The 19,832-nt window shown below is 45.5% G+C and overlaps 2 protein-coding genes across 2 annotated transcripts in view; both read right to left on the reverse strand.

The window, feature by feature from the left end:
* Window positions 1-19,832, reverse strand: part of LOC309564442 (uncharacterized protein) — a gene marked incomplete at its 3' end in the record, with an annotated part of 317,628 nt that overhangs the window by 92,204 nt on the left and 205,592 nt on the right. The window contains 4 exon segments of the mRNA XM_082269072.1: window positions 3,268-3,435; window positions 3,730-3,891; window positions 4,009-4,203; window positions 7,517-7,673. Of these exon segments, the coding sequence (XP_082125198.1) occupies window positions 3,268-3,435; window positions 3,730-3,891; window positions 4,009-4,203; window positions 7,517-7,673 (682 nt within the window).
* The window catches only part of LOC309562638 (uncharacterized protein), an 87,564-nt gene that overhangs the window by 36,899 nt on the left and 30,833 nt on the right, over window positions 1-19,832 (reverse strand). The window lies entirely within an intron of this gene.

A 19,832-nucleotide genomic window follows, 5' to 3' on the forward strand; every position in this document is an offset into this window, starting at 1 on the left:
GGATAAATGGTTCTATATTTAGAATGTATCTGGTCTATAAACCAGAGGCTCTGGATGGACAGTTGGATAAATAGTTCTATATTTAGGATGTATCCGGTCTATAAACCAGAGGCTCTGGATGGACAGTTAGATAAATGGTTCTATATTTAGGATGTATCCGGTCTATAAACCAGAGGCTCTGGGTGGACAGTTGGATAAATGGCTCTATATTTAGGATGTATCCGGACACATATTATAAAATAACTCCCATATACAGTATGTGATATGTGTGTAGTAGTGGATGTTGGAGATAAAAGACGTCACCGTGGCTATGGAGGAAGAGGACGAAACATGACGGGGGGGTGGGGGTAGTTAAAATAATAGTAGTAGAAAATAATATCTTATTACCTCCTCTGATGTCTCCTCTTTACTTCGTTCTTCTCTTTCCCAGAGCTTCCTGTCTTTCCTGTATATCGTCTTGTCTTTGTCTTACATCACTTCCTGTTTGAGCGTTCCACCCGCAGCAATTTATATTGCCATCTTGTGGTGATTTTAATAACTGCATCCTATATTATGATATAATATTTTGCCTTCTGTCCTGTAGCTCATTCTTCAGTTATATTTCACACATTATGACACACGCACATTATACTTCAGTTAAAACCAAATCAATAATAAAATATTTTATCTCTATTTGTACTTCCTCTACACTGATACTGATGTCTTTTGGCTCTACAGCAATTTGTTTTTGTTTTTTCAAATTTTATTCACACTTTTAAAAATCTGCTTTTTGGGCTGGAAATATTTAAAATATAATATAAAATAAGAATAACATCAGATATAAATTTCCCCTGATTATTATGTTTTCTGAAAGCAGTGGCCCTCTAGAATACAATGGTGGTAGTTGCAATTTTTTATTGTATCAAATTACAATAAAAATTAATTATTTTTATTGTATCAAAAACATTTTTTTTTTATTGGTCGGATGAAATATGCTAATTTTTTGAGATAGGAATTTTGGGTTTTTCATGAGCTGTATGCCAAAAATCATCAATATTAAAACAATAAAAGGCTTGCACTACTTCAGCTGTGTGTAATGAATCTAAAATATATGAAAGTCTAATGTTTATCAGTACATTACAGAAAATAATGAATTTTATCACAATATGCTCATTTTTTGAGAAGGACCTGTATATATATATATATATACATACATACATACACTAAATATAGCGCACACACACACACATATATACATATATATATATATATATATATATATATATATATATATATATATATATATATATATATATATAATATAATAATTATTAATATAATTATATATATATATATATGTATATATATATTATCCCCAATCCCTTCTCTGGTATATATCCTTTTCCTCCCCAAACCTTCCCCCCTGGAAGCATAAATATTCTCCTCTTATATCCCCTCCCAGCACAAATCCTTTTCTCCTTCCAGCACAAACCATGCTGGCCTTCTTGTACAAATCTTCTTTTTCCCCCCAAAAAAACTCCTCCCAGCACAAATTCCCCCCTTGTAACACTGTCCCCCCAAATTATCCCCTTTGGATAAATGAAAAATTCAGCAGCAATCTTTGTTTCCCCCTCAGATCCCTCCACCTTCTTACACAACAAATGATGTCCCCCCCAACTCGCACAACCCCCCCCCCAATCTATTCTCTAGCACATATACTGTTCCTCCCCAAACCTCCCTTCTCGAAGTGTGTTATCAATTGATGGCCCTGTACATGTGTTTTCTTGAGCAGGGGACCCTTGCGGGTGCTGCAGTATTTCAGTCCTTCACGGCGCAGTGTGTTACCGATTGTTTTCTTGGTGACTATGGTCCCAGCTGCCTCAAGATCAATGACAAGATTCTCCTGCGTAGTTCTGGGCTGATTCCTCACCGTTCTCATGATCATTGAAACTCCACAAGGTGAGATCTTGCATGGAGCCCCAGACCGAGGGAGATTCACAGTTATTTTGAGCTTCTTTCCCACCAAGCTGCTTGGCGATGGTCTTGTAGCCCATTCTAGCCTTGTGTAGGTCTACAGTCTTGTCCCTGACATCCTTGGAACGCTCTTTGGTCTTGGCCACGGTGGAAAGATTGGAATCTGATTGATTGCTTCTATGGACAGGTGTCTTTCATACAGGTAACAAGCTGAGATTAGGAGCACTCCCTTTAAGAGAGTGCTCCTAATCTCAGCTTGTTACCTGTATAGAAGACACCTGCGAGCCAGTAATCTTGCTGATTGATCGGGGATCAAATACTTATTTCACTCATTAAAAAATGCAAATCAATTTATAACTTTTTGAAATGCATTTTTCTGGATATTTTTGTTGTTATTCTGTCTCTCACTGGTAAAATAAACCGACCATTAAAATTATAGACTGATCATTTCTTTGTCAGTGGGCAAACGTACAAAATCAGCAGGGGATCAAATACTTTTTCCCCTCACTGTACATTATTGGAGCCAAGTGCCTGAACTTGTTCTGACACCAGAATCTTGGACTGACGGACTCCGGGATTTTGTTGAAATCCATGGACAGTTCCCTGGGATTCAGGACGGTTGGGAGGTATGACATCACCACCTTGTGATATATACAGTAAATAATGCAGCCTACATTATGTTTCCTCATTATGCTGGCTCCCTCATGGTTCATTCTTCTATTAGGGTATATCGATGATTAGGATATATCGATGATTACACACACAGATTACACCTCACATCACATCCACACAATACAAAAATGAAAAGGAAAACAACAATTTGATAGAATTCTAATATTTATAGAATGAAAAACAAAGTGAACATTAGAATACAACATATGAGGCTCAATTTGTAAAGCTTTAATACAAGTAGAAGGGTCGTTCTTTTAGCCATGTGACTAGAAATTTCAAAACTCTTTGGAATTTTTTATTCATTTTTTTTATAAATTTTTCCTAGAAAAGTAACAAAAAAATACCTAACAAGCATGCTCACTGCTTATAAAGAATAGTGCCTACCGAGCATGTGCGGAGCCCACAATAATCTGCCACCATCTTCCTTCCTTTCTAAATAGGGACACTCACCTGAGTGAGTTTTCTGGTGAGTAACAAGCAGGGCCAGGACAAAGGGTGGGAAGGGGGGGTGGCCACCCTGGGCACTGCACAATATGGCATATTCGCCCTGGGCTGTAGGTGACCTTGTCCCAGCACTGGTAACAAGCTCTCCTTTCAGGTCGAAAGATTTCCCGCACTCTATACATAAATAGGGACACTCACCTGAGTGACTTTTCTGGTGAGTAACAAGCAGGGCTGGGACAAAGGGTGAGTAGGAAGGGCGGCCGCCCTGCACACTGTGCAATATGGCACATACATCCTGGGTTCTAGGTGATCTTGTCCCAGCACTGGTAACAAGTTCTCCTTTCAGGTCGAAAGATTTCCCGCACTCTGTACATGAAAAAGGATGCCCACCTCAGGGAATTCTCTGGTGTAGAAGAAGGGGTTCTTTTGTGGAAAAATATTTCCCACACTTCGAACTTAAACAAGGACGGTCACAAGTGTGATCTTTTTTCATGTCTACAAAGGTTTTTCCGGTCAGAAAACACTACACTCAGGAAAAGGAAGGCTTCCCCGTATGAAATCTGTGGTGTTCATGAAAGCTTCCTTGGTCAGAAAAACATTGCCCGCACTCTGAACAGGAAAAGAGACGTTCACCAATATGAGTTCTCTTAATGTGTTTACTAAGGCTTCCTTTATCATGAAAACATTTTCCGCACTCTGGACAGCTAAAGGGACACACACCCGCGTGAATTCTCTGGTGTGTAACAAGGGTTTCTTTTCTAGAAAAACAATTTCCGCACTCCGAACAGGAAAAGGGACGCTCCACCGTGTGACCTCTCTGTTCTACACGAACGTGTCTTTGGACAGAAGAACCAATATGATTTTTTTTAATATGTCTATGAAGGTTTCCTTTATCATGAAAACATTTTCCGCACTCTGGACAGCTAAAGGGACACACACCCGCGTGAATTCTCTGGTGTGTAACAAGGGTTTCTTTTCTAGAAAAACAATTTCCGCACTCCGAACAGGAAAAGGGACGCTCCACCGTGTGAGCTCTCTGTTGTACACGAACGTGTCTTTGGACAGAAGAACCAATATGATTTTTCTTAATATGTCTATGAAGGTTTCCTTTATAATGAAAACATTTTCCGCACTCTGAACAGCAAAAGGGACGCTCACCAGTGTGAATTCTCTGGTGTGCAACAAGGGTTTCTTTTCTAGAAAAACAACTATCGCACTCTGAACAGCAATAGGGACGCTCCACAGTGTGAACTCTCCGGTGTTTAATAAGGCTTTGTTTCCTAGTATAACATTTTTCACACTCCGAACATGAATAAGGACGCTCAACCGTGTGAGATTGCTGATGTTTATGAAGCCCTTTTTTATTAGCGAATGTTTTCCCACACGCCAAAAATAATAATGAGCTCCCTCCTGTGTGAGCTCCCTCATGGCTTGAAGATAATTTCTGGGGATTGGATGGATCTGTTGATCTGTCAGCACTGTAAGATCTTAGGTGGACATCTGAAGTCATAGTATGGGATGTATCAGAAGATTCCTCAGGATTAGAAGGATCCATTGGTCTTAGATGGACATCTGAAGTCATAGTATAGAATTTATCAAAAGATTCCTCAGGATTAGAAGGATCCATTGGTCTTAGATGGACATCTGAAGTCATAGTATGGGATTTATCAGAAGATTCCTCAGGATTAGAAGGATCCATTGGTCTTAGATGGACATCTGAAGTCATAGTATAGAATTTATCAAAAGATTCCTCAGGATTAGAAGGATCCATTGGTCTTGTATGGACATCTGAAGTCATAGTATGGGATTCATCAGAAGATTCCCCAGAATTAGAAGGATCCATTGATCTTAGATGGACATCTGAGGTCATAGTATGGGATTTATCAGAAGGTTCCTCGGGATTAGAAGGATTCATTGGTCTTAGATGGACATCTGAGGTCATAGTATGGGATTTATCAGAAGATTTCTCAGGATTAGAAGGATCCATTGGTCTTGTATGGACATCTGAAGTCATAGTATGGGATTTATCAGCAGTTTCCTCAGGATTAGAAGGATCCATTGGTCTTACCAAGTAGAAACGTGTTACTTTTGGAGAATATTGTGCAATGCCACCATCTTTTGCAGTGCAACTTGGAGATATAATGAGACGTCTCTCCAATGTAATGAGCTTTGTAAAATGCCGTCCATCTGTTGGAATGAAATTTTTAAATATGTTATGTTCGTTTTTATACACCTTGTAATGAAATGAACCTTTTCGTGAAATAGCAAACAATTGTAAAACAAAAGCAGAAAATCAAAACATTAAAAAAATTGGGCAAAAAAAGAAAGTCAGCCATGGCACACTGGGTGATATCGTACGGACATGTCTTGGTTATTGTGAGGAATGGAGGTGGACCTTCCTTCAAACACTTTGCTGGAAATACCACAATACCAAAAAAATGGAATGTTGGTCCAGCAGTAAGTGTTTTCTTCCACAGCAGTCCAATATTTGATGTTTTCGTGTATTTGATATGTTCCTTTGATTCCACCCCATCTTTGTTTCACTACCAGTTAGTACAGTGCATTGCGAAAGTATTCGGCCCCCTTGAACTTTGCGACCTTTTGCCACATTTCAGGCTTCAAACATAAAGATATAAAACTGTAATTTTTTTGTGAAGAATCAACAACAAGTGGGACACAATCATGAAGTGGAACTAAATTTATTGGATATTTCAATCTTTGTTAACAAATAAAAAACTGAAAAATTGGGCCTGCAAAATTATTCAGCCCCTTTACTTTCAGTGCAGCAAACTCTCTCCAGAAGTTCAGTGAGGATCTCTGAATGATCCAATGTTGACCTAAATGACTAATGATGATAAATAGAATCCACCTGTGTGTAATCAAGTCTCTGTATAAATGCACCTGCACTGTGATAGTCTCAGAGGTCCGTTTAAAGCGCAGAGAGCATCATGAAGAACAAGGAACATACCAGGCAGGTCCGAGATACTGTTGTGGAGAAGTTTAAAGCCGGATTTGAATACAAAAAGATTTCCCAAGCTTTAAACCTCCCAAGGAGCCCTGTGCAAGCGATAATATTGAAATGGAAGGAGTATCAGACCACTGCAAATCTACGAAGACCTGGCCGTCCCTCTAAACTTTCAGCTCATACAAGGAGAAGACTGATCAGAGATGCAGCCAAGAGGCCCATGATCACTCTGGATGAACTGCAGAGATCTACAGCTGAGGTGGGAGACTCTGTCCATAGGACAACAATCAGTCGTATACTGCACAAATTTGGCCTTTATGGAAGAGTGGCAAGAAGAAAGCCATTTCTTAAAGATATCCATAAAAAGTGTCGTTTAAAGTTTGCCACAAGCCACCTGGGAGACACCAAACATGTGGAAGAAGGTGCTCTGCTCAGATGAAAACAAAATCGAACTTTTTGGCAACAATGCAAAACGTTATGTTTGGCGTAAAAGCAACACAGCTCATCACCCTGAACACTCCATCCCCACTGTCAAACATGGTGGGGGCAGCATCATGGTTTGGGCCTGCTTTTCTTCAGCAGGGACAGGGAAGATGGTTAAAATTGATGGGAAGATGGATGGAGCCAAATACAGGACCATTCTGGAAGAAAACCTGATGGAGTCTGCAAAAGACCTGAGACTGGGACAGAGATTTGTCTTCCAACAAGACAATGATCCAAAACATAAAGCAAAATCTACAATGGAATGGTTCACAAATAAACATATCCAGGTGTTAGAATGGCCAAGTCAAAGTCCAGACCTGAATCCAATCGAGAATCTGTGGAAAGAACTGAAAACTGCTGTTCACAAACGCTCTCCATCCAACCTCACTGAGCTCGAGCTGTTTTGCAAGGAGGAATGGGCAAAAATTTCAGTCTCTTGATGTGAAAAACTGATAGAGACATACCCCAAGCGACTTACAGCTGTAATCGCAGCAAAAGGTGGCGCTACAAAGTATTAACTTAAGGGGGCTGAATAATTTTGCACGCCCAATTTTTCAGTTTTTTATTTGTTAAAGTTTGAAATATCCAATAAATTTCATTCCATTTCATGATTGTGTCCCACTTGTTGTTGATTCTTCACAAAAAAATTACAGTTTTATATCTTTATGTTTGAAGCCCGAAATGTGGCAAAAAGTCGAAAAGTTCAAGGCGGCCGAATACTTTCGCAATGCACTGTACATCCCTCTAATTATTGCTACCTCTAGAGTTAGGCTTAGAATGTCTTTACACTTGGAAAGTCCGAGAGAAACATCCTTTGTATTGTGCCAGAGTGAAGTATATTGGAATTTACTTCTGAGACTTCTTGGATAGTTAAACTGCCTGTGGATCCTATTAGGCCAACACTCGGGTGCTAACTGGTTCTAAAGAAGGATGGCTTTGGACTTTACTTTACCTAAACTGGTAAAAATGAAATGTGAACAGTGTCTGTTCATTACTCACCTGAGCAATATTGACTTGAGCCTATATCTGAAGAAGATTTCCCTTCTTTAATGGTATCCATAACCTCATCCTCCTTCTTACATTGCTGATCACCCGTCACATACGTCTCTTCTTCTTCCTTCTTCACCTCAACTTTTATATTAATACGTTCCTCACCCTAAAACCACAAAATGATAACAAGGAACATCTTCAAAACATGAGCACCAATACCCGGAGACCTCAGAAATGATTACCTCATACAATTTAGAATCAGTTTTAAGTCTCAGATACTGCAACTCCACCTACCTGATGATGGTGGGGGATGGTGTGATCTTCCTGTGTGGAATCTCGGGAATACAGAGGACGGGGACATCTCTCTGGTGGGTTCCCATTACTGGATCCATCTGTAGGAAACACACACACTGACTGAATACATTGTTTCTATGTGTTTATCAGATGATGGAGGATCTAGGTGGATCCTCCGTACTGCTCTCTCCTTTACAATAAAGTCTCCTCTTACCCGGTGATGTGAGGGGCGGCTGATTCTCCATCATGATATGGAAAGATTCCTCCTTTTTAATTGGCATCATCGTGCCACCCTCTTCTATTGAGTAAGAGTCCGTCACATATGTTTCTTCTTCTTTTATTTTACTCTCAACTTTTATCTGTCTCAGATTGCCACCCTAAACCAAGAAAATGGTTGGCAAATATAAGGTTTAATGATGCAAGACCACAAATAAAATATTTTGTAGGGTTCACAAGCTGTATTGTATTGTTGAGTCACATTCATGTTCTAGATGCTCCAACCAACCTGATAGCAGCGTGCATAGTTGTGATCTTCCTGTGTGGGATCCAGGAAATACAGAGGACGGGGACACTTCTCCATCACTCCATACTTCTCATCCTCCTCTTTATACTCTTCTTTAATATCAATTTTATAGTCTCCGATTTTTCCACTCTGACAATATATATTGGAACATTCATTATAGCAAATATGTTTTTGTATAAAATCATAACTACCAATATTTGTCAATCATCTACCCCAGGGATGGGGAACCTATGGCTGGGGGGCCGTATGTGGCCCTCGAAGTCATTTGGTCCGGCCCCCCGTGCCGCTGAGTCTGTGTCTCTCAGCTGATCTGTCAGAACAGAGCCCATGCTTCCTGTATAGTTCTGGCTCTGTTCTCACAGTCTGAGTGAGTCACAGGCAGAGTGCTATCAAATGCACTCCGCCTGTGAAAAATACAGGAAACATCGCCTATTCCTCCAGCGAGGCGCTGCTGCTAACCAGCATTTCCCGCCAGCAGCACACACAGCAGTACCAGCCAGAGCCATCTGTACCCACCAGCAGTTCTTTTCAAAACTCACCACCACAAAGAGTCGTCTGCGCTCCAGACTCAAACCTGGAAAACCAGTTGCGAGTAGCAACATCGTCAATACCTGCTAACATCACACACCTCACCAAAGAGAAGCAGTTGCAGCCATCACATTAGGGGTGAGTCAATTAAATGTTTGACCAAATATAACAGGCACATTTTTAAGTTGATAATTTTGTACGGCCCCCGAATGATTTTATAAATACCCAAATGGCCCTTGGCAGAAAAAAGGTTCCCCACCCCTGATCTACCTGATGAATGTGAGGGATGGTGTGACCTTCCTGTGTGGAATCCCGGGAATACAGAGGACGGGGACATCTCTCTGGTGGGTTCCCATTACTGGATCCATCTGTAGGAAACACACACACTGACTGAATACATTGTTTCTATGTGTTTATCAGATGATGGGGGATCTAGGTGGAGCCTCCGTACTGCTCTCTCCTTTACAATAAAGTCTCCTCTTACCCGGTGATGTGAGGGACGGCTGATTCTCCATCATGACGTCCTTGCAGAGATCCTTGTGTCCTTATAAAGATGGATCATGGGATTGGCAGATTTTTTTTCAGTGGCCAGATTTCATCTTCAATACTTCCTTTATTCTGTGCACAATTAAATAATCCAAAGAGGGATTACTTTAATGTAGTTGGTCAGCTTGAACACGTATTGCAAGAATTCCAAAATATATAAATATGTAATAGTGTATAGCAGTGTGCAGAGCAATTATTTACAATTTCTGTAATATCTTTTCATTCACTTGACGGTGGTCCTTATCTAGAAGGTCATGTAATTTGGATAAATGGTTCTATATTTAGGATGTATCCGGTCTATAAACCAGAGGCTCTGGATGGACAGTTGGATAAATGGTTCTATATTTAGGATGTATCCGGACACATATTATAAAATATCTCCAATATACAGGATGTGATATGTGTGTAGTAGTGGATAGTGTTGAGCGAACACGGACTGTATTATTCGTGTTCGTACCGAATAATTGGATTTTTTGTACCCGAACACGGACACTTTACTGTATGTTCGGGTAAAAATCCGTGTTCGGTCGTTTTATTTCCGGGTTTTGCATGTTTTGGCGCTCTTTTCATGGCGGGCTTTCAACAGCCAATCAACAATAGTTTAACTGGTGTGCCTTAAGCTATCCCAGCCATGCCTGCAAATGTATGAGTAGCTGTGATTGGCCGTCTGAAGCATGTGACAAAGTCTTTATAAGTTCGAGGCAGCCGCAGCGGCGTCATTCTGCTGCTTAGCTCAGGGACAGAGCACACATACGTGCTGGCTGCTGATTAGGGAAAGACAGGCAGGGAAAACGAATTGGTGTCCGGATAGAATTTAGGGTCAGGTCGGAGTGTTTAGGCAGGGCGAGTTGTAGGCATTTTAGGGATAGAGTCTGCTGAATTATAGGGTCAGTGTGTTCTACAAACTACAATCGATATTGCTGTGTGGTGTGGGATAGGAGATAGGCAGGTGTCAGTGATCCACATCCATTTTTCTGTGTGTGGGCTGCAGTGAACACAATCTTTTTGGGGTGCAGTGAACACAATCCTTTTGGGGTGCAGTGAACAAAATCTTTGTGGGGTACAGTGAACACAATCTTTGTGGGGTGCAGTGAAGACAATCCTTGTGGGGTGCAGTGAAGACAATCCTTGTGGGGTACAGTGAACACAATCTTTGTGGGGTGCAGTGAACACAATCTTTGTGGGGTGCAGTGAACAAAATCTTTGGGGGGTACAGTGAGCACAATCTTTGTGGGGTACAGTGAACACAATCTTTGTGGGGTGCAGTGAAGACAATCCTTTTGGGGTGCAGTGAACACAATCTTTGTGGGGTGCAGTGAACACAATCTTTGTGGGGTGCAGTGAAGACAATCCTTGTGGGGTGCAGTGAAGACAATCCTTGTGGGGTACAGTGAACACAATCTTTGTGGGGTGCAGTGAACACAATCTTTGTGGGGTACAGTGAACACAATCTTTGTGGGGTGCAGTGAACAAAATCTTTGTGGGGTACAGTGAACACAATCTTTGTGGGGTGCAGTGAACACAATCTTTGTGGATTACAGTGAACACAATCTTTGTGGGGTGCAGTGAACACAATCTCATACTTCTGAAGATTTGAGGGTGCTGCCTGTTCCATACTCCTCCTCCTCCTCCTCATCCATCCTTTTAGGTGTACAAACAATAGTAATTGGGGCCTAGTGTGCTTCTGTACGTGTGAGATACATACACTTTTTTTGATCATATTTCCTATTCCGCTATTCAATAAAAACCTTTGGGGATCAATTAAATTGCGGAATAGTCTGTGTCGGTACGTGTGAGATCCACCTTTCCAAGTTTTTGAGGTTCATCTCATACTTCTGAAGATTTGAGGGTGCTGCCTGTTCCATACTCCTCTTCCTCATCCTCCCTTTAGGGTAGGAAAAAATTTAATCGGGCCTAGTCTGTGTTTGTACGTGTGAGATACACAGTTTTTTATCCTATTCCGCTATTCAATACACACCCTTTTGGTGTAAAAAACATTAAATTGCGGCATAGTTTGCATATTTGACTGTGAGATACACCCGTGCGATACTGTTGTTCTTTTGTTCTGCTATTCAATAAACACCTTTCTAGGGCAAGATCTTAAATTACAGAAATATGAGGAGACAGTCAAATAAGGGCCGTGGCCTGGGTCGTGGTGCTGCTGGTAGAGCTCCTGTTGCAAGGAGAGGACGTGGTCGATCTGTGCCAGCTACACGCACAAGTGAAACACCTTCCTCAAGTGTGAGTAGGCGACAGAACCTGCAGCAGTATTTGGTAGGGCATCATACGCCTCTAGAAGTGATGAGGCCAGAACACAGAGAGGCGATAGTAGATTGGTTTGCTGCTGACAGTGCCTCCAGTTCCTTCACATTGTCTCCCACCCAGTCTACTGCAGAAAGGTCAGAGTTGGCACCTGCAGCCAATGTCCAACCGTCTTTCACCTCACCCCCTTGCAAATCAGGCAAGCAGTCTGAGCCCCAAGCCATACAGCAGTCTCTTATTCTTTTTGAGGACTCTGTCAGCAGGGTTTCCCAGGGCCATCCACCTAGCCCTGCCCCAGAAGTGGAAGAGATTGAGTGCAGCGATGCCCAACCACTTATTTCTCAAGATGAGTACATGGAAGGACCATCACAGCACGTCTCCGATGATGACGAAACGCAGGTGCCAACTGCTGCGGCGTTCAGCATTGTGGAGACCGACAGGGAGGGCAGGGGTGAAGACTGGGTGGAAGATGATGTGGAGGACGATGAGGTCCTCGACCCCACATGGAATGAAGGTCATGCAGGTGACCTGAGTATTTTGGAGGAAGAGGCGGTGGTCGCACAGAGCCACCAGCACAGCAGAAGAGGGAGCAGGGTGCAGAAGCGGAGCGGCCGTGCCCTAGACACTACGCCTGCTACTGCCCAACGCAGCAAGGGAACGAGCGCACCAAAGTCAGCTCAAAAGAGTTCTCTAGCGTGGAAGTTCTTTAGAAAATGTGCTGATGACAGGACACGAGTGGTTTGCACCCTGTGCAATCAGAGCCTGAAGCGAGGCATAAACCTTCTCAACCTGAGCACAACCTGCATGATCAGGCATCTAAGTGCAAAGCACGAGCTGCAGTGGAGTACACACCTTCAAAACCAAGAAACGTCTCTGGCTCATCCGGCTTCCTCTTCTGCTGCAGTCTCGGCCGCTCCAGCCACCTCTGTAGTCATACCGGCACCTGCCACCCCGCAAACAGACGATCTGTCAGCAACACCACCACGTGGGTCACCAACAACCATCTCCACAATGTCCCGTGGAAGTGTTCAGCTTTCCATCTCCCAAACACTTGAGAGGAAGAGGAAGTACCCCCCTACCCACCCGCGATCCCTGGCCCTGAATGCCAGCATTTCACAATTATTGGCCTTTGAAATGCTGTCATTCCGTCTGGTGGAGACGCACAGTTTTAAAAACCTTATGTCGGTGGCTGTCCCACAGTACGTCGTGCCCAGCCGCCACTACTTTTCCAGGCAAGCCATCCCTTCCCTGCACAACCAAGTGGGGGAAAAAATCAGGTGTGCACTGCGCAACGCCATCTGTGCCAAGGTCCACCTAACTACCGATACGTGGACCAGTAAGCACGGTCAGGGGCGTTATATCTCCCTAACGGCACACTGGGTAAATGCAGTGGCGGATGGGCCTGAGGTGGATAGCAATTTGGCGCATGTCCTTCCACCACCAAGGATTGCAGGGCGCTTCAGTTTGCCTCCTGTTCCTAACTCATCCTACTCCGCTACCTCATCCTCTACCGCCTCCTCATCCGGACAGCGTAATACCTTCACCACCAACTTCAGCACGGCCAGGGCTAAACGACAGCAGGCAGTTTTACAACTTGCCTGTTTGGGGGACAAACCACACACCGCGCAGGAGTTGTGGAGGAGCATGGAACAGCAGACAAATGAGTGGTTGCTGCCAGCGAGCCTCAAGCCCGGCCTGGTGGTGTGCGATAATGGGCGAAATCTCATAGCAGCTCTGGGCCTAGCCGGTTTGACGCACATCCCTTGCCTGGCGCATGTGCTGAATTTGGTGGTGCAGAGGTTCCTTAAAAACTACCCCGATATGTCAGAGCTGCTGCAGAAAGTGCGGGCCGTCTGTGCGCGCTTTCGGCGTTCTCACCCTGCTGCTGCTCGCCTGGCAGCGCTGCAGCGTAACTTCGGCCTTCCCGCTCACCGCCTCATATGTGACGTGCCCACAAGGTGGAACTCCACCTTGCACATGCTGCAAAGACTGTGCAAGCAGCAGCAGGCCATAGTGGAGTTTCAGCTGCAGCACGCACGCGTGAGTCGCTCTGCGGAACAGCACCACTTCACTACCAATAACTGGGCCTCCATGCGAGACCTGTGTGCCTTGTTACGCTGTTTTGAGTACTCCACCAACATGGCCAGTGGCAATGACGCCGTTCTCAGCTTAACTATCCCACTTCTATGCCTCCTTGAAAAAACAATTCGGGCGATGATGGAAGAGGATGTGGCACAGGATGAGGAGGAGGAGGAGGAGGAGGATGAAGAGGTAACATTTCAAAGGCTTTCAGGGCAGTCATTCGCAAGGGGCTCCGAGGGTGGGTTCCTGCACACACAAATGCCAGGGACACAATTGTCCAGCAGGGGCACAGTTCTGGAGGATGAGGAGGAGGAGGAGCTGGAGGAGGAGCTGGAGGAGGAGATGGAACCATGTTCACAGCAGGGTGGCACCCAGGCCAGCTCATGGCCATCACTGGTGCGTGGCTGGGGGGATACAGAGGACACGGACGATACACCTCCCACAGAGGACAGCCTTTCGTCGCCTCTGGGCAGCCTGGCACACATGAGCGATTACATGCTGCAGTGTCTCCACAACGACCGCCAAGTTGCCCACATTCTAACTTGTGCTGATTACTGGGTGGCCACGCTGCTGGATCCCCGTTACAAGGACAACGTACCGTCCTTAATTCACTCACTGGAGCGCGATCGCAAGATGCGCGAGTACAAGCGCACGCTGGTAGATGCGATGCTGCTGGCATTCCCATCTGACAGCGGGGTCACAGTGGAAGCACAAGGCGGAGGAGGAGGAGGAGGAGGTCGCCAACGCAACCAGGGCACCGCCAGCACCTCAGAAGGCAGGGTTAGCATGGCCGAAATGTGGAAAAGCTTTGTCAGCACGCCACAACAAACAGCAGCACCAGCAGCTCAGATGGAACGTCTAAGCAGGAGGCAGCATTTTACCAACATGGTGGAGCAGTATGTGTGCACACGCCTACATGTAGTGAGGGGTCTGCCCCCTTCAACTTCTGGGTCTCCAAATTGGGCACATGGCCTGAGCTTGCCCTTTACTCTTGGAGGTGCTGGCGTGCCCTGCAGCCAGTGTATTATCTGAACGGGTATTTAGCACGGCTGGGGGCGTTATAACAGACAAGCGCAGCCGCCTGTCCAGAGACAATGTGGACAAGCTCACGTTCATTAAAATGAACCAGGCATGGATCCCACGGGACTTTTCCGTACCTTGTGCAGAATAGCAATGGATACCGACCTTACCCACCCATTGTTCCATTTTTGCTCTTTCTCACTCTTTTGGGGTGTACCCTCATTTAAAATTTGTGAAAAGAAGCAGTGTTGGCTACCTCGTCCTCCTCCTCAGGGCCAGATTAACGTAGGGGCTATTGGAGCTGCAGCTCCAGGCCCCTACCTTTTATATAGGCCCCGGGTTGGCCATATTCACTGTGACCGCTCTTCTGTCACTTGTAAACACAGAAGTCTGGCTTCTATGCTCGCTTCCCCAGGCAGCACCCTCAGAACCTCCCCACACAGCGCGAAGGCCTGACATGGAGGGACAGTTGCCGATGCATAGATGTGTTTATGGGCTTCAGAGACAGCATCCCATGTTGAATTAGGCATGCATGGCTGCACCCTTCCTCCTCTGGGTGCATGCCAAGGCACGGCCCTTCAAAATCCTCAGCACCAAGACCATGATGCTCTTAATCCGGCCCTGGTCCTCCTCCACCGCCGCTTCCACCTACACCGCCCATAGGTGTGCGCAGCCTATTGCATTAGGGTGTGCACCCCAAAGTTGAAATACACATGCATGTGTTTGCCTACATGTACATGGCCCCGATACATTACTCTCCCTGCTGGCAAAGAGAAATAGAGCAGAGCAGGTCCGAGGGAGATCTTTCCCATCTCCTCACTGGCAAACAGAGCGATAATGCTATGTGCCCTAGGTGATTAGGGTGTGCCCAGGTACACCCGGCACACCCTGTGCGCACGCCTATGACACCGCCACATCCACCACCACCTCAACCTCCCTCCTACTCCATATGGGCCTCGTCCTTCAGAGATGAAGAACATTGTTTTATTTTTCTGTTTTTTTTTTGTTGTTTTAAGTTATTTCCCTATCCACATTTGTTTGCAGAGCACTTGCCATGCTCTTAACTACGTTTTGCTGCCATTTGCAGCACTCTAGCCCTTTCCATTGGTGTTTTAGAGCCATTTTAGTGCCTTAAAGTTCGGGTCCCCATTGACTTCAATGGGGTTCGGTGTCCGGGAAAAGTTCGGTAAAAGTCCGGGACACGGACCCGGACTTTTTTTTAAAGTTCGGCCGAACCCGTCGAACACGGACATCTAGGTGTCCGCTCAACCCTAGTAGTGGATGTTGGAGATAAAAGACGCCACAGTTACTATGGAGGAAGATGACGGACATGACGGGGGGTTACTGGGTGTAAATAGAAAATAATATCTTATTACCTCCTCTGTTTAATCCAGTGATGTTTCCTCTCCACCTCGTTCTTCTCTCTCAGAAATTCCTCTTTCCCTTATAGAATGTCTTGTTTTCCCCTTACATCACTTCCTGTTCCTTTTTCACATCACTTCCTTTTCCTGTTTTACATCACTTCCTGTTCCTATTTTACATCACTTCCTGTCTGAGCATTCCAAGAGCAGTGAGTGTTATTGCCATCTTTTGCTGATTTTCATAATTGCATCCTATGTTACTTTTTTTTTTTTTTTCTTTTAAATTTTTATTGGAATTTTAATTTAACAATTTCAACAATAACATTTACAATTATTTGTTACTTCTGACTCATTGCTTGGTACATGTAACAACAGTTAGGAAAATTAAGAACATTATGAAAATTACAGGAGTACAAGGTAACAGTTAAATGAGAAAAAAATACAATATATATATATATATATATATATATATATATATATATATATATATATAAAAATAATTAAATAAAACACAGCATACCCAATCCGCCTACCTATTTTACGTTTATATTTCAAACATTATGACACGCAAGCAGTTTGGGCACTATCGATGAGACTGTACCCAGAGCAGGAACCAAGCTGCGTGGATCCGACCAGGGTCACCCCCTTCAGCACGGACAACGGTCTCCTACTATCCCACAGAGGTTTACCCAGTCGTACCTAGGTGCAAACACACTGAGGAGCAATGGGGTACCCTTCATGAAGCTAACCCGGTGCAAGCCGCTACGGAGAACCAACAGCATCATCTACAATCGGTCCAGTTAAATGGAATACCCGCTCAAGGTCTCCGAGACACGGGAGCCACTCTCACCTTGGTCAAGCGACACCTGGTTCCAGATGCCGCCCGAACCGGAGGCTCAGCAGTGGTACGGATGGCAGGGGGAGCAGTACACCGACTACCCATTGCGAGGGTCCACTTGAATTGGGGTGCTGGGTCAGGTCTGATTGATGTGGGGTTGATACGGGAGCTCCCCACCGACATCTTACTGGGGAACGATCTAGGCCAGTTGCCCTCAGCGATCCTGCCAGTCCAGACCCCCGGCCAATATCCCGGAGACCTAATGTCCTTCTGAGGTCCAGACGCTTCCATGTTTGGATTAAGAACAGTATTGAGCCCGGTTGTTGCGCTGGAGTTTGGCGGTGCAGCCGTTTGACTTTACTATCCACTACCGCCCTGGGAAACTGAATGGCAACGCTGACGGGTTATCCCGACAAACGGACCTTGAAAAGCGATCTGTGAGGGCTCCTCCGGACATCCCCAAGCCGATCCGTTGGGATCAGACTGTGTATGCCGGCTTGGTTTTGGGGGAGCATTGTGGCAAACATCGCCACTTACAGAGTATTCTGTCAGGAATGATTGTCCAACTGTATTATGTGTGTATTGTATGTGTAAACGTAACCCGTGCAGTACCTGTAGGATTTTGTATTGTGTTAGCTGCTGGCTCATGAATGTGTATTGGAAACCCCTGCTGCCCCTCTGTGGAGACCCCGTATAAGTATCTTGCTTTTGTTTACTGCTGGCTCATGAATATGTATTGGAAACCCCTGCTGCCCCTCTGTGGAGACCCCGTATAAGTATCTTGTTTTAAATACAAGTCCTGTGAATAAAATAGTTAGTTGACCTTCAAGCCATGTGCCGTCTGGTTATTGGAGGGGTTGGTATATTATACGCTACCAGGATTATTGCATGCTATGCATGACTTCCAGTGGAGATATCGTGGATCGTACTGCTACTCCGCTACAATTGGTGGCAAGCGACGGGATCTTTATCCACACAGCAAAGCAGCGTTCGGCAGTATTCATGCGAACAAAGAGAAAAAGAAACCATTCAGATGAAACGGGAGTTCGGCAGTACGTAAAACTACACGAAAGGCTGGTGAATGGGAACGGATTATACATGGCTAAAGCGGCAGACATTGAAAGCATTGCTGTAGGCAAGAGGGGGAAACGCCAGCCACAAAAACAAAAGCGACCCTTGTAGCAGAGCTCATGGAGGGAGACAGAGCAAACCCTGCCGCGGGCCCACAGGAGGCAGAACGCAGCAAATTTGACAAGGAGCTACAGAGCCCCACTCAAGAGAAATACTGGATCGGCTGATGGCGGATGTACAGGAATACCTGGTGGTCAAACACCAAGCAAGTCAGCGAGCCGGGAGAGAGCTCCAACGCCTGTCCACATTTCCCAGGGGAAGCCCAAAATACCATTGAGGGAGAAATAGATGGGTATTTGCAAGACTTCGAGAGGCTGTGCCAGTTACATAACATTGACCCAGAGGATTAGGTACAGATATTGGCTGGGAAATTGTCTGGCCGGGCGGCCGATGCATATCGGGCAGTCCCTAATGCCGACATCCGGGACTACCAGAAAGTTAAGCAGGCGATTTTGACCAGGTATGCCATCACCTCCGAGGCATACCGACTCCAATTCCGGGATCTTAAAAAGCAGGACCAAGATTCCCACACTGAGTTTGCCCATCGTTTGCACAGGGCGGCCACCGGATGGTTAGATGCAACACAAGCCACTTCACGAGAGGATGTTTTGCAATTATTATTGTTGGAGCAGTTTTTCCGGAGACTACCTCAAGAAATGCAGCTCTGGGTAAGGGACCGTAAACCTTGCACCCTTCCAGAGGCTGCTAAATTAGCAGATGAGCACCAAGACACTAGACGGGAACAACGACCACCGCCTAGGGTAGTTGCCCAGCAACCCTATCACCGACCAGCAATTACCGAACCAGCACACCCATGTTCAGGAGGAGGTAACAGTCAGTACCCCAGGTACCAACCAGGAGCCCATACCCGGTGCCATCTCTGCAACCAAATGGGGCACATACAGAAAGACTGTCCCCGAAATCGGCCTCGTCAGCCCTGGCCGAATCAGGACTACACACCAGCACCTCAAGCCGCTGTACACTGTTACCAAGCAGCCGCTGCATTACAACCCCCCACAGCAATCCAAATGGAGGAACCCCTGGGCACCCTACACGAGGTTAACCCCATCCAAGCAGCATCGGACAATCGACAAAACCACGACAAGCTGTTCACCTGGAGGGGAGACAACTAGAAGGGTTACGTGACTCTGGGGCTACCATCACGTTGGTCCGGAATCACCTTATTGCATCCAGACAACTCACTGGGGATTCTGTAGCTGTGCGAGTAGCTGGGGGAGCCATTTTCAAAGTTCCCACTGCGAAAGTACACCTGAATTGGGGAGCTGGGTCAGGGAATGTGGAGGTGGGCATGATGCAGGATTTACCCGCAGACGTTATTTTGGGAAACGACCTGGGGGAGCTGACTTCAGCTTTTGTTCCCCAATCTACCATCCACGAAGCCTATTCGGTTGTTACCCGGTAGCAGGCTCGCACCACAGGACCACTACTACCACAGACGGGGCGAAACTCCTCCAAACACCAGATACCCGTCCCGCAGTGGGGTACAGTGCCACAGGTGCAAGCAGTTTGGGCACTATCGATGAGACTGTACCCAGAGCAGGAACCAAGCTGCGTGGATCCGACCAGGGTCACCCCCTTCAGCACGGACAACGGTCTCCTACTATCCCACAGAGGTTTACCCAGTCATACCCAGGTGCAAACACACTGAGGAGCAATGGGGTACCCTTCATGAAGCTAACCCGGTGCAAGCCGCTACGGAGAACCAACAGCATCATCTAC

Source organism: Pelophylax lessonae, assembly GCF_965119305.1.
Source record: "Pelophylax lessonae genome assembly, chromosome: 9".
Lineage (NCBI taxonomy): Eukaryota > Metazoa > Chordata > Amphibia > Anura > Ranidae > Pelophylax > Pelophylax lessonae.